Source organism: Opisthocomus hoazin, chromosome 4 (genome assembly GCF_030867145.1).
Source record: "Opisthocomus hoazin isolate bOpiHoa1 chromosome 4, bOpiHoa1.hap1, whole genome shotgun sequence".
Taxonomy (NCBI): domain Eukaryota; kingdom Metazoa; phylum Chordata; class Aves; order Opisthocomiformes; family Opisthocomidae; genus Opisthocomus; species Opisthocomus hoazin.
In genome coordinates, this window is record NC_134417.1 from 46,637,013 (window position 1) to 46,653,343 (window position 16,331).

The 16,331-nt window shown below is 38.4% G+C and overlaps 1 protein-coding gene across 7 annotated transcripts in view; it reads right to left on the reverse strand.

Annotated features, from left to right (window-relative positions):
• NEK11 (NIMA related kinase 11) overlaps window positions 1–16,331 on the reverse strand; it is a 102,647-nt gene that overhangs the window by 68,704 nt on the left and 17,612 nt on the right. For all 7 annotated transcript variants that reach the window (XM_075418894.1, XM_075418899.1, XM_075418898.1 and 4 more), the window contains exons 3-4: window positions 9,044–9,209; window positions 3,849–3,967 (exon numbers count right to left, since the gene is read on the reverse strand). In XM_075418894.1, the coding sequence (XP_075275009.1) occupies window positions 3,849–3,967; window positions 9,044–9,209 (285 nt within the window). The remainder of the gene's footprint in view (window positions 1–3,848; window positions 3,968–9,043; window positions 9,210–16,331) is intronic.

Below are 16,331 nucleotides of genomic sequence, written 5' to 3' on the forward strand. Positions count from 1 at the left end.
ACCGTAAATCCAGTCTAAGAAAGAGTGTGACTCTTTGTTGTAGCAAGAGACAGGACCTATCAAGGTAGCATGAATTAACGGGACTCCAGCACAACTTCATCTAACTTGACAATCAGTGAAGAGGTTATTGATATATTGGGTAGAAATTAACACTTACAGACAGTTTCAAATTTGGGCTATATATATACCCATACCTGTGTTCTATAGAATACCTCCTTGCTGTCTTATAGTCATGAAAAAGCAGCACGAAGCACTGAGCAGTGGGCAGCCTCCTTGCATAAAGTTTCCTCTGCAACCTACCAGCAAGTGAAGCTGATTGAAGCTGGAGTAGTTTACTGCTGTGAAATATTTAGCAATGAATTTCTTTTTCCTCTATCTGAAAAACTATTTAGAGAAGTAAGAATTTCTGGGCAAGTCTGAATCCTGTACTAGGGAAGACAACGTGAAATCCAGATTAAGTACTTGGGCAAAGCCAGCTATGCTGCAGATTGAAAGTAACAGATTTGTTTGCATAAATGGTAACCATATAAAAATTTCTGTGTTGGCATTTTGTTCATAAAGACTAGCAAAGTGATGGATAACATAATGATCAGCTTTATTCAAACTGAGGTTAAATTAATCAATGGCCTCATTGCCTGATTGCTGTGGGATCCATTTTGTGCACTGATGTGCAATGGACTACAAGTATGCCAAAGAGAGTAGATGAATGTTTCATGCTGTCTCCATCTAGATAAGACCACTGAACTATGTTGCCTCTCCTTTACTTCTCTCTCTGGTTATATCAATGACAGATGAGGACTGAATCTATTTAATTCTAGATAATTCAGCTTTCAAGTTTAAAATTAAAATATCCTCCCAGTTATGCAAAATACCAGTAGACAGCATAACAACCACAAGATATTCATGCCCCCTTTGGGATTTATGAAGCACAAGTAAAAGACAGGAATGTCTAATTTGTATAATCTTTATCATCATACGAAAAGAACAACAATCTGAGGCAGCAAAAGAGTTCTATTTTAAAATAAGTTTCCAGCATAAGACTTCTCAAAAAGTGCAGAAGTTCAACTAAATCTGTGCAAGAATGACAATCAAGTGAATAGTCTGTGTCTAAACCTAGAAATAATAATTTTTTCTGCTCTGGAATAAAAACTCCCATCCACAGCAGCTGGATTTTTTAAGGAATGGCATGAGGAAGTCCAACCCACAGGTAATGAACACTTCAAGCTTCCAAATTTTTTTTAATTCTAAGTTTTCTTTGCATTAAAACACAGTTCAGACATATATTCCAGCTTTTCCATATCAGTAGAGAAAAAATCATGTATGACTCCTCTACACACAGAGGGCTGTTATTTTGTTTCAGTAATTCAAATTAACTTCTGTAGGTAGTTTTAAATTCTTTTAAGCCTAACCTTTTCCATTTAAGCTATTGCTTGGCTCTAAACAAGTAAGATAAAGATTAAAGTTTCTAATGTGCCTACAGTCAAATAACACATAATACAATACAGGAAAGGCAAATAAAAATAAAACTGTCAAGTCATTTGTATGTGTCTGGAGAGGTGCTATTAAATAGCTACGATTCAAAGGGAGAAAATTAAATACTGTTTGGAAAATCAAATTGCTGCTTTCGCTGGAGAGTTAAACAACTTTTCAGGAAACACAGTAATTTAATACAGATATTTACCAGAGAAATTTATTTATAAGATTGTTTTTTTAACGATTTGAGAGCAAGTAGGAAATGAGAAAAATAGAGAGAAGAGTCAATAAAAGGGACGTATGGGAAAACAAGAGATAAAAGAGACATGAGGAAACACAGAAAATGAAAGACAAAAAGAATAACTTTTACAATAGAATAGTTCAGTTGGAAGGGACCTACAATGATCATGTAGTCCAAATGCAATGTTACTATTATTCCGCATTAGTCTGTACAATGCATCCTCTAAACACACACATTAAAGAAAAGATTCCACCAAAAGTGGACTTTCCAGATTACCGAAACTTTAAATGATAAATTGTTAAATTGGAGTTCAACAGGAAAAAAACCCACACACACTGCTAGTTTAGTTAAATGCTCAGGATTTTTATTTCCATTTCCCTCTGTCCTTCAGCCTGTGGTGAATGCTGAAGAGCACAGCATCCCAAGAGAGCTCTCTTCGTTGTGCTCCCATCACTGCAGTCTGTGGGGGCAGCACTTCATGTACAAGCCCCAGATAAATTGGCATTTAGGAACCAAAATGCTCTTGCGTCCTGGACAGCAATTCACTCTGCCCTTTTCTCTCTACAGTCTGATACCGTAGGTGCAAAAACTCATTAGGCATCTGTCAGTTTAGGTCAAACGTATCCCACATACTTAACTTCAGCTCAATTCAGAAATGGTGATTCTTGGTGACAGGTGATTATCTCTACCTACTGCTCTGTTGCGACCGAAGTTTGGGCAACCAAATTTGGCCCAAGTCTTGCTGTGAAAGATATCTGAAACAGTTACAGCAATTTGCTGTTTTCACCAGCAACCCACTGCATAATAATCTTGTTTTCTGAGTACTCACATGGTATAGAAGACTATGGATTCTATTTTACATTCAGCTTGAGAAAAACTGAATTCTTATCTCCAGCTTTTGGGTGTACCCTGCTCTTCAAACATAAACGTCTTCTCTCCCCCGCTTCTATTAATAATTTAGGTCATTATTTTAGGCAGATCAGCTCATCTCCCCAAAACATGCAGGTGATTACAGACAAACATCCTCAGCCTCTGCTAAAACAGTCCTTGCAGCAATGACACTCTTATTTCTAAAAGTTCAATAGGAAGAATAGTCCAAATAGTTCAGCCTGGCAGGATGAAAAATCTTGGACTTTTCGGCTACAATGCTCTTTAGAAAGGATTCTCTGTCTTGTTCATTAATGTGACATTTCAGAGCCGCCAACAGGCAGAAGCACCAGGGAGGAGACACAGGGAAGGAGAAGATGCTGAAAGCCGACTTAACTTTGACTGGCTCACAGTTTCTGAAAAGCTGCTAAGAAAGGAGCCTGGTATTCCCACTTCCTCGGCCGTTCCTCCAGATCTCTATACGGGTGGCAGCATGCTGGGCCTTCTGCTCCTTGCTCAGCACAGCACTCTGTCTCCCTCATACCATGCAAAATAGTCCCAACCTACCTCAAAGGTGACAGCACTGGATGACGCGGAAAGGTGACCAGACAGGGCTCATGCACATTGGCAATGAGGGAACAGTTTAAATCACTAAAGTCAGCCTGCCTAAACCACATTGCAGGCAAGAACTACACCCATGGAGATAACCAGGCAGGTATTCACCTGTATCTAGCCTTGCTCAAGTCAAGTGTGATCTCCACTCTTCACTGTCTGGGTGACCTACAGTAATTTTTTAGGTTAATCTTTATTGTGCTGTTAAAAGTAATGTCTGTTTTCAAAGAATGCATGTATGTTACTTCACTGATTTTAGCATGAGTACATCAAGCATATATACTGGATTTTTCACATTTAACATCTGCAAGAGATCCTTGTTGACTCCCCTTGAAAAAGCTGACTTTGTTTTGACCTTTTAATCTATTTTATTCTAACAATATTGAACTATTTCTGTTGTGCTCAATTTTTCACTTACAAAAGGCATGTCTAATGCTGAGAGACATCTACCACTGCGCTGACAGAAGATAAAATACACAATGTTCTTGCAGGACAGATAATGAATTACACTTTAGATATATGACATATACTACAGCAGTTTAGTGAACAGGACTTTATACCAAACCACACAGTTTCATTTCTTTTCGAACATCTGCAACGAGTCAGTAATTCTACTCACTCCCCTCCCAAGCTAAATGCTCTCAAATGACTGTACCTTTCATGCATATAGTTGACTCCGAGTAACAACTGTATAAACCAGTCTATTACTTGTCTTTGAGTGAATAACTTCCCAGAATTTTTGTACTCTTGAATTTTAAAGTCTAGATCTCCACCCTGAAAAATACCAAAACATATTTGTACATTTAAAGTAAGTTTTAAAAATGTCTTCTCTTTCATCAAAGCACAGGACTCCACTTTCTTAGACCTTCAGGCTCCCCACCATGTAGCCTGTAAAAATAATATTTGCACATCAATTCTGAACTCTCCCAGCACCAAAAGCATACACAACTGAGGATCCAAATGAGATAAAGCAGTCTGGCTGCCTAGGGAAAGTAGGTCAGTTTTCTCTTAGTGTTATACACAATATCATTAAAGTTTTGAACTGTTCTCACTCCATGTCACCCAACTTTCGTCATGTACACCTGAGCTGGTCTGCTCAAACTCGCTTCATAGTTAACACAAAGGAACAGGCACCTGTATAGTGCAATTATCTCTGACATCAAGCTATCTACCTCAGGAAGGGATGGACCATGTTGTAGAAATGCTGGTTTTCTACAAATGTTTGTGATGAGGGCCTACGTTGACTGGCTAATGTGTAGACATTTAAATCAAGTAAAATAAATCTGCCCCAAACCGGTCCAAATAAGTTTATAAATTTGGGAAAAGCATTTCCACTTAAGTCAAACATTGCACAGTCAAGAGACACTCTCATTTATAATGATGAAATAACTTTGTCAGCATCAAAGAAACCATGCTGTTCTCTTAAGAATTAAACCACAGTCTCCTTAATTATGATACTTTGTCCCTCTTCCAAACTCAGTTTTGCCAGAAACAAAGCAGAATTAAAGCTTCAAGAATCTGCAGCATCTGTTATTGTAAATACTTCATTAAAACTACAATTGATCTTGAAGGAGCACTAGAAATGGAGCAATATGACACACAGTAGGAGTGAAAATAAACTAGAAAATATATACAGAAAAAGACTACTTGAAATTTGTAAGTTAGACATTTGGAAAAATCAGTTGAACAACAGAATGATGAAAAGAGATTTTCGAGGAGACTTCTATGAAAACTGTTCATTTTGCTAAAAAACAGACAGATGGTTGTCAGCTTGTTGTTTATCCAGCTTATGAAATAAATGGATTTTGTCTACAAGAATACATATTAGTGGCAAGCACTATGCTGAGGTAACTAATCCCAGAGCAAAGGGACTGTGAGTCTCATTGTACTCTAGTGACTAATTACATCAGGACAGCTTATTCTCCATAAATCATTACTTTTACATTATACATTCTGCACAAAATCAGATGTTTTATGTGCCATACAAAAGAAAATAGTTTAACCTGTACCAATATTTCCCATCATCAACCCTTCCCTTCTCTGTTGACTCTCAACATTCTATGATCTCTTCAGCATTTCTTGTTTTTCTGTTCCTCATACTGCTGCTACAAAATAAGCAAGTTCTGTCCTTGCAGATTCATACATTTCTGTCCTGTACTTTGACATGAATTTACAGTAATTTCTCTGATCCCTGAGGTTCTAACTTGCAACATTCAAGAGTGAGTGTGTTAAAAAAAAGAAAATATGTTTAGTCATGTATCAAAAATGTGTTCCGTGACAATGTCCTGCAATTTTTTAATTGAAATGTCTGAATCATCTCATTCACTAGGGAAAGGAATATGGCTTCAGCTCTCCATCTGCCTCTCTGCTGCAGCCCAGATAGAAGCTCTTCTGGGAACATGGAGCTCTCAGCAGCTGCTTCCCCTTTGCAACTCCAAATGTTCAACAGCTTTCCCCTGGTTGCTTGCAGCAGAGCAGAGGAAGGAAAGAAAAAGCGTTGCTGGGTACTCTGCTGCATGGCAACCAGATGGGCTGTGTCTGAGCCTACTCACACATCTCGAAAATAATGACTCACCTATTGCAGACTGCTGCCCCAGACCATCCGGAGCCAACTGTAGCAAGAGCCCAAGACTCAGGGGCTGCTCAAAAACGTGTCAGCTGGCTACTGGTCATGAGGGACTATGTACTATCCAGGTGAGGATAGATGAAGTGTAGCAGGCTCCAATCGGTGTTTCTCCCTGTCCCAATGTGTCCCCTCTCACCATTACACATTGTTAAGAAAAATGCAAAGAAAGGAAATGTAGGACCTACAGAGTTAGGCTAGTGAATATTCTCTTTAGTCAGGGGACATTTCCTTCAAAAGGTCTAAGGAGAACAAAAGCAGTCGGATAAAGTATTACATTGCCCTCAAGTAACTGTATGGCTTTTTCCCTTCAAGCAGAGAAGGCCGGTCTCAATGTCCTACAATTAATTTAACCTTGATTTTGTTTCTAAAAAAAGGAAAAAAAACACACCATCAAGGATTTGCTGAAATATTGCTGCCAAGAAACTCTGAAGAAATTTGCTAACCCAATTTCGCATTTTGGAAGGTCATTATAATGAAGTTCATAAGGAATTTAACAGATTAAGTACTTAAAGAGCTTCCAAGCTCCCGTTTTTATTTAAATATCGAGAGTATCAAATACACCAGTAACTTCTTTAAAACAGCTTAGGATCTAGAGCTGATAATGTGAACAGGTACTAATTGCTTTAGTTATTGCTTTTGCTCAGATTTCCTTACGGTATGTATACTTACATCACAGCTGAGATCACAGTGAAGAGACAGAAATAATTGTTTGGGGGAAAGTACAACCACTTCTAGTTTATGATGTCTTAAAATCATGCAACTTTTAAACTAACTACTTTGTAAAAACTGTATTTTATTGAAGTCCAATTTATGCTACAAAATGAAATCCAAGGTTCATGCAGGCATTTTGTTTAAAATCTGACTTATCTGACAATATTTATATTGCCTGTAAGCTTTTGATTCAGGAAAACTGCCACAGCAGCTCAACAAGAAGATCAAAATAGGACACATCTACTTCTTTTCAATAATTTTGAGTGAATTCAGTTATAATAAAAGACGTCAAGCTGAGCAAAGGAGACCCATGTTCTTTTTTGTTCACAGGACAGGTATTGCACGGGGCAGCTGCATTGGAGGCTTACTCTATGCCACTTATGCAAGAATGAACAAAGTACTGTGGCTAATGAATAAGTCACAGTACTTTACAGAAAAAAGAATAAGGCTCAGGGGGTAGCTCTGTTTCCATGCCAACTTAATGTTTATTCTTTGTTTTGAGTCTGCCCAAGAGTACCAATTACTGCCAATCTGGTAATTACTCTATGCATGAGAAACTGAATGTACTAGACTTCCAAACAAGGATCAGGTAGCAATAAATTTTTCTCATTCTGAATCTAAGTGTGATTTAAACAGGCATCTTTTAGATAAAAAGATCCAAATCCCACCACATACAAAGGCAGGTTACAGATAAGTAAATATGAAACTATACCTTCTGGAAATACTCCCACTAATATAGAAAAGAAACTTCATAGCACTGTGCAAAACCTTGCTCTGTACTTTCCTTGTCTGAACATCCAATTAAACATATCATAATTGCTTAAATGCAATGCTACTACATAGCGTGTCCTTTTGGAAAAAGTCAGAAGCACATCCTAGTGGACCCACTGTCATTCTGGGCTTCAGCTGCATAGCCAACGCATCCACTCCCTCCTCCTTCATTTCCCTTGGTCTAATACATTCTCATGTGTTTGCGTATGACTCCCACATCCTAGGGTAACTCTGCACCGTAATGTTTTCATGCAGGGTAGTTTACATTGCCTGAATAAAATTAAATTCCAAGGGGTGCTGCAGCAGCTTGTGATTACTACGGTGATTTTTTCTTTTTTTTTTTTTTTTATTCATCTATAACTTTATTCCAGATTAAAGAAAAAAAAAAAAAAAAGAAAAAAGTGAAAAAAGCAGTGGACCAAAGCCACTAGTCAAGCTCTGTAACACTGCTGCAAGAGGCTCCTTTATTCCTACAGGTTTATGTGATCTGGTCTTAGGCCACTTTGTACCACTAGCAGAGAGAAAATTAATCTTACTGCACGGGAATATCTGGGCAGTTAGAACAATCCTTCAGTCCTGAGCTCTGGATTTCCACAGACAGTTGGCAATATCAAATTTCCATCAAGCCCCAGCTGTCAGACATTCAGGGAATGAGGCAAAGAGCTTCTGCATGGGTGTTAAAATAATATGTGAACAAATATTCACATTGCATAACAGAACTGAACATTTCAGATCTATTTTTTTTTAATCCCAGAAATAAAGAGGCATTTACCTGTCATCAAAGAAAGCTTCTAAGCAAGCAATGACTGGCAGGAATAGTACTTCTTTAATTACTCACACCAAAGCTGAATGCTTGAAGAAAAGTGATTCATGAATACAAGTCTCATTGGTGGACCGGTAACCCAGTAGTCCAGGGTCATTAACCTCCAAAGCATTTCAAACATCTAGCAGAGCACAACTGAAAAGTCTGCTTCACACTTTCATGAACAGATCTCTATATGCATAACAGATTATATTTTTTAAAACAGCACATCTGTATTTAAAACAAACTAGGCATTTGTTTTATATAAACTCCTTAAAAGCTGGCTTAAATATGTTTAAATTCTTATTTTAAAGCCTTGAGACAGATTTCAGCAATATGTTTTTAAACCAAATGCTGGAGTCAAAAAACCTGGTAGTACATCCTGCTTTAATATCTGCTGTATCCTCTACACTCTGGTCTTTGGCTCACATTATTCCCCACTTCATAAAGCCAATGCTGCTACCAAACTCATCATCCATATGATCAGGCTTAAGCCTCTTGTAATCACCTCCAAATGAAAAGAGAATTCTCCCTTCCTCATTTACATCAGATTTCATACCATGCCCCTATACTCCCAGTTTCATGCTCTCGCACCTATCAGTAATACGTATGTGGTAAAACCTTTCTGAGTTCACCCACAGACGCAGCAGTGTATCTGCACTGAAGTCTTTCTGGTAACACTGATTATAGTGAATGAAATTAACTTTAATGTTTAAATTTCCTCTTCGCTGGTTTGTTTGTCTATGAGCTACAAGTCTCACATGAGCAGGTAATACTATTTATTTGAAATATGTCGAAGTAGCGGGTGATACCACAAGTAAGAAATCAGAGTAAAATTCAAACTAAAACATTAAAAAAAAACTGGGGTAGGTTTATTTTCATGCCCTATTTTAATGCACACATTTTGTCAAATTTCTTCAAAGTAATCTACAAGTCTCACCTCGCAGTATTCAGTGATAATGCAGAAACTATCTCGCTCCACAAAGCTTGCATAAAATTTGACAATGGCTGGATGGTCTAATTTGGACAGTAGTTGTGCTTCCAGATTTGCTTCAACTGTTTCATTAGGCTTTAGGTCTCCAACAGAGATTTCCTTCAGAACCTTTCTAGAGGAAAATAAGAAATCTTTATATTAATAAAAAGAGGAAAATATAATGCTTAAAAACCCATCATAATTTCTTTAAATGCAAAGTAATAATATTAACCAAGTATTTGGCAACATGAAATGATAAGGCAAATATGGGTAAATAAAGAAAATGCATTAAAATGCAAATAAATATGCTAGTTACCATAGCAATTAAAAACATTTAAAAAATAGTATTTTGAAGTATTTTTCCCACTGACTCCCTACTGCACTGTTTTCTTCATGACATGTTTTCAGTGCTATGGATTAGTGCATAATAATAAACATAAATAAAAAAAACAAATCTAAGTGATTTCAAACCCACTCAGAGCATATGCTCAAGATTCATACATCAAATAAGGAGTAGCAAGAAACTATTTGGTTTTGCTGCATCTGCCAAAGTCTATTCATGGAGGCATGATAAAATTCCCATAGAGTGTAGCATTTCTGTGACTGTTTTTCTGGAGATAAAATCAGGATGCCGATTTTTTTTCTCAAGATCCACCTGCCCTTCACCTGAACACCTAAGTGGAAAGTGAAAATCTGGACTTGTGGCTGAAAACTAGTTCTACTGTTTCAAAGAACTCTAAATTTGTTTTGGGAGGCCCTAAATGCCCTAAGGCTGAAAAATTAAAGGGATTTTTCATATTCTTGAAGGTTAACATGCAAATGTGCCATAGCAGAATTTGTGGCTCAGACTTAGTACATGGAGTTGGGGAGTTTACTGTCAATTTTTCCTGGAAAAAAAACCCCTTAGTGCAGGGCACTACAAGGAAGGATATTTTGCTAGGTTCTTCCAGATTAAATGTTTTGAAAAGGCATTCATCTACTTTACCAGCTGCTGAGGAATGGATCACTGGTCTATGTCTGAAGGAGCCATTGGAGGCTATTAGAGAATATCGTGGTATTTTACTGAAACAGTGATGAATTTCCAGTAACTTTGGAATACATGGAAGGTAAGTTCCACACTGAAGGGATGTCTTCACAGTGCTTTCAGTAATTTCCCATTCAAAACTGCAGGGTTGTAAAATCATAGTAGTTAAAAACGGCAGCAATAAAACCACAGTAATTCCCTCGATCTAAGGAAAAAAGCTGTACTTTTTGATAAGAAAATTTCTTCCTAAATCTCAACCATCATTTTCTGACTAACAGTGCATTAATTTTTACATAAACTTGCCTAATCCCCATCTGGCAGTGTGATGAAAAAAATTACATGCCATTTGATTTGCCTGCATCTCTACAGACAAGCTTCATACCATGAAGACAGGTAACACCTACTGCAATCTTCTCATCTTCAGTTGACATGGGGACATTATTCCTTCCTTCATATAGATCGTGTCACAGAACTGACAAACAGAATGGGTCCTTGTTAAACACTACTTAATACAAGTCTCTTGTTTACCCAAGACAGCAATAAAAGCCTGATGTGTTGATGTGTAGGGATAGCTTGTCATCTTAGTCACTCAGTGATTTTGATGCTGTCATCAGCTGTCAGACAAGAAGACAGGTGAGGTTTGTTGTTTTTTTTTTCTTATTTAAATTAATTCTCAGAAGAACAAATCAGGAAAATGTACTTTCATAAATAAGTGTTTTGGTTTGGCCTGGATAAATGCCAGGTGCCCACCAAAACCACTCTATCACTCCCTCTCCTCAGCTGGACAGGGGAGAGGAAACATGATGAAAGGCTCAAGGGTCGAGATAAGGACAGGGAGAGATCACTCACCACTTACTGTCACAGACAGAACAGACAGAACTTGGGGGGAAAAGGGAGTTTAATTCATCATCAACCAAATCAGAGTAGGATAATGAGAAATAAAACCAGATCTTAAAACACCTTCCCCACAGGGTTACAGCCTCCTTCAGGCATCCACCTGCTCCGGCGTGGGGTCCCTTCCACGGGCTAGAGGTGGAGATCTACTCCACCGCGGACCTCCATGGACTGCAGGGGAACAACCTGCCTCACCATGGTCTTCAGCACGAGTTGCAAGGGAAGGCTCTCTGCTCTAGCATCTTGAGCACCTCCTCTCCGCTCCTTTCTTCACTGACCTTGGTGTCTGCAGAGTTGTTTCACTCACATGGTCTCACTCCTCTCTCTCTAACTGCCGTCTCACCACATTTTTTTTTTCTTCCCCTTCTTAAATATGTTATCACAGAGGCGCTACCACCGTCGCTGACTGGCTTGGCCTTGGCCGGCAGCAGGTCCATCTCAGAGCCGGCTGGCACTGGCTTTATCAGACATGGGGGAGCTTCTCGCAGCTTCTCACAGAAGCCACCCCTGTAGCCCCCCCTCTACTAAAACCCTGTCACATAAACCCATAACAATAAGGTATTAGTTTTCTACAACACAATGCTAATTCATATCCAGAACTAGAAGTCATTTGCATCTAGATGCAACTGAGATTAAGCATATCTGTATGCCACTGGTATATGTGTGTACCACTTCTGTATGTAGATAAGGTTTGATTTTACTGAGTTTAAGATGACAACCAGACTTTATCTCTCCTGCAAAGATTTTGATATCTGCTTTAGTAAATGCCCTTAAAAAATAAAAACACAGATTTAAAAAGCTCTACATCGATTAAGTATTGACAAAGAAGTTACGCCAGGGTCTCAGAAATCTCACAGAGAAAATGAAGAACAGTCTCCAGATCTAAAGTGGCTCTTTTCTGATAACTTTCGAAGAAAGACAATGAAGCTAAAAGTCTTCAGTCAGAATTTCATCTTTGTAAATTAACTATACTTTTCAATACATAGAGCACTTAGAGAGTACTTAAATTCACTCCATTTCAGTATATACACAAGTAACTTGCACCCTAACAGGGAGCTAATATGGACACTTTCTGTGATTTACAGGACCCCTAAGATAACTCAAATTTGGCATCCCTGGTGATGTCAAAGAGGCTGATACATCCATAAGCTGGTAGTCTTTTTGCCTATCAAAAAAAAAAAAAAGGTTAGCAATCATAAGAAAACAACAAACTTTTCTTAGCTAAACAATCCTGACTGCATTTCCCTTCACCAAGAGAATCCAGCTCTACACTTCAAAGGAGACAAAGTGTTTCTGTTTATATGGTCCAAACTGCTTTTTAAGGTTGGCTTGTTATCACTGCTCATAATTCAGCCATTGTACTTATGTATCATCTCCTGAAAACCTGCATGCATTGAACAGTTTAGAAACATACAATTAGGTAACACAAAACATTTTAAACAGGCCTTTCGAAGCATGTGACATGAATGCTTATTATGGATATTGGGAATAACAGATAGGGTCTCCTGTTAGGATTTTGTCAAGACTCCATCTGGAGTATACAGGTTCATCTCAAAGTCAATTTTTTTTCATAAAACCTGCCCCTTTCTTTTCTGCCACTTGGGCTTAAGTATTAAGCAGGATTTAAAAGGTCCAAAACTATCTGCGTGAACTGCAAAATCATAGATTTAGGTGGCACATACAGAAAAACAAGTAAAACCACCGATATGTGGATGCCCTCCAAATACAAGACTTAAAACTAACCCTTTTGATATAATGCTAAAAGAGATGTACTAATTTAAATATATTTGTTACTATAAATTCCACTTAATTTAGAATACAGACACGTAAGCAGATCATTGAATCATTTAGGTCGGTAAAGACCTTTAAGCTCATCAAGTCCAACTGCAAACCTAACACTGCCAAGTCCACCACTAAACCATGTCCCTAAAAATAAAATATCAGTGAACACACAATGAGAAAACTTGTTACAGAAGTGCTAGCAGATAACTTAAATACAGAAATAAAGATTTTAACTGTGGTTAAAAAAACCCTAGCCTTGCAATTTAATAGCACAAAGATGCTTTGAATTTGATCTTGAACTGAAAAGAGTCATGTGAATGCATTTGCATCTTAACAGTAAATAGTGCCGCCTGTTGCTGTTTACATCCATCCTGGAGGAACCTGGGTCTGGTACAGGTAAGAGCATCCATCCCCCCAGGGTAGGAAAATAACAGGAGAGATGAGCCCACTCCCCACAGCACAGTAAGCAGCCGCCCTGCCTCGGCAGACTCACGGACCTTCCCCGGGAACACCTTCTAGCTCTCCTCAGCAAAACCTCGCCGGCTTGCATTGTCACACTTCGACATGCAGCCAGGCCAGCACACCGTGTCTGAAAGTGCAATCACGTGGAGCAAATGGGGATAAATAGAGCAAGACTTAAAACAAGAGGAAAACAAGCACGAAGGTGGAATCCTCCAGGATACGGACACACACTGGGAATCCCTTTTTGAGCTTTGCTAGTGACTGACAATATGCCACAGCAGTGTTTATCTCAGTCTATTTGCACTGATCTAAAATTAAATGTTTTACAACCCATCTGGTATTTGTTTACATTGATGACATACTTCATTATTATATAATTTGGTTTATTGGATCAGATGCAATTTTTAAATGAAGATAGCCTTTCTCAAAATGCACTCTCTTTACTGAGTAAACTGCGACATGAATTATTGACTAGGTACATTTGCTTGCTGATAATGAAGTAAAAGAAATACAACTTTTTTCATGTCAGGAATAAATAGGTCTAATAAAATACCACAGAGGAGGTGTGTTCTAGGAATATATGAACAAAAATTGAAGTTCTTAATTAAATAGAAACTTCATTTTACACTGACAAGTTGTTCAGTTAACTGCAGCCTGAAATTAGCAAGACTTGCCAGCAGGTAGTCAGTGTGCAAAGCTGGGAACTTCTCATCCCATGTAGTTTATATTTCCGAGTCGTCAACATGGAGACTTGTGGCACAACCCGTGACTGTGTATTGTATTTCTATCCACGCTGGCCTTTGTAGGACTACTTCTTCACCCTGGTAACTCCTCAGCACAAGCACCAGGTACAATTCTGTAAAAATGTATCACCTCTTGCTGGCTCTGTAACTGGATCTGAAATTGGTCATAAACAATAAAATTAAAGGAGTGCCTGTCTAATTAATGATGTCTTAAAATCTATTTATCAAATGGCAGACAGAGAAGCTATGCCACTATGAATGGGGACCAAAATGAAGAAGAGGTGACAACCCTCACGCATAAGCCCTGCCTGCACAACAGCTTCCACCGTATTAAAACAGTTTGGGCAATTCAGTAACAAGGACACCATCTGCATACAGATAAGATGGAGTCACCCATCATTAATGCTTCTCACAGTCTGTTGCTTTCTATAATATCATACAGCTGATGAGATTTGCATGTTAAAGCTAACAGTGTAGTTCTAAAATCATAATTTTACATTTCTGTTGATAACTGCCACACTGAAAATATTATATTACTGGAATCTAATTTTTCATACATAGTCCTGCCTATCCCAAATGAAACTGTCCTTTCTGTACATTCCGCCGTACACATGAGATACTCCTCATGTGAAGATACTTGCCTACTGTCAGGCGTTAGTTTCCTCATGCTTCCTTTCAGACCTCTCACATTTGTACTTCTGCACATCCAGCTTTTATTTGCAATTAAGATATTTTACTGATTTTATATGGCACCTTATTGCCTGGAATATTAATTTTGAATAATTCTTTGAGAGATTTTGGGTTGTCATCCATAGTGATTCAAATAGGGCTATGAGGATGATGAGGGGACTGGAGCATCTCTCCTACGAGGAAAGGCTGAGGGAGCTGGGCTTGTTCAGCCTGAAGAAGAGAAGGCTGAGAGGGGACCTAATAAATGCTTACAAATATCTCAAGGGTGGGTGTCAGGAGGATGGGGCCAAACTCTTCTCAGTGGTGCCCAGCAACACGACAAGGGGCAATGGGCACAAACTGAAGCACAGGAAGTTCTGTCTGAACATGAGGAAGAACTTCTTCCCTCTGAGGGTGACAGAGCACTGGAACAGGCTGCCCAGGAAGGTTGTGGAGTCTCCTTCTCTGGAGATATTCAAGACCCGCCTGGACAAGGTCCTCTGCAGCCTGCTGTAGGTGATCCTGCTTCGGCAGGGGGGTTGGACTAGATGACCCACAGAGGTCCCTTCCAATCCCTACCATTCTGTGATTCTGTGAATCTACTTCCCTCACTTAGGTTGGTCTTCTAGTTCCACTGTAATTTTCATCTAATCCTTATCCATCACCCGTACTGTTATCCTGCCACTAGCAATCCTAGTAGACTTCTCTGCTGATGTCAGAGACTGGCTTTCCTTCAGTTTGCAGCTTAGTATCAAAAATTCAAATAATCATTCTGTATATTTTATCCATTGTATTTGAAGCACCAGGATCTGCATGTTCAAATAATTTAAAGACATTCATCTATCCGTTAGGGAAAGAAGGAGCTGGTGAGACCATGAAATGCAAAAAGTCAGCATACACAAATCAGTCGCAACTAGAACGAATACGTGGTTTTAGTTAAGGAAAGAAACACTCACAGTAAATTAAGAGTACTTGATTTCTGTGGGAAAATCAAGATTACCACACTTCCAAAGAAAAACAAATGATGAGTGTTTGTTTGCTATTCCTACTTACATATATATGTTTACTCATTAGTCAAAACATTTCAAGCCTAAGTATTACTACACAACTTCTTAAATCAAATGTTGGGCTCCTTTTATTATTCCCATGGCTGTTAGTGATTTATTGCTCAAGCCATAAACTCATTTCAAACCTAAGAATTGCTGCACAACTCCTTAAATCAAATGGTGGGCTGCTTTTGTCATCCCCACGGATGCTATTGATTTATTACTAAAGTCGTAACAGTTATCAATGATAGTTTTTTACTATCCTCCAAAATAGCCTATTCATGCCGTTCACAAACATTCATAAACATCGAGAACTGATCCCTGAGTCAGCCACTAAGAATTACATCGCTATATGAGCATTGTAATATCCATAGATGGATTAAATATTTTGTTTTCTGAATAAGCACTTTAAAGAATTTAACAGTGCTTAAATATCTTTGAGTGGTGATGAGATTTCATAAATTTACAAGTGAAATGGATGATTCACTTTTCATTTCCATCAGCAAGTCACAATTATAGCACCTAAAAATACTTTGCAAGACACCCAATTTTCAGACACTGTAACATATGCACCAACACTGAACAGTTCAGCTCATGATGTAAACAGTTTATGGTTATTTGAAAATTAACAGTTC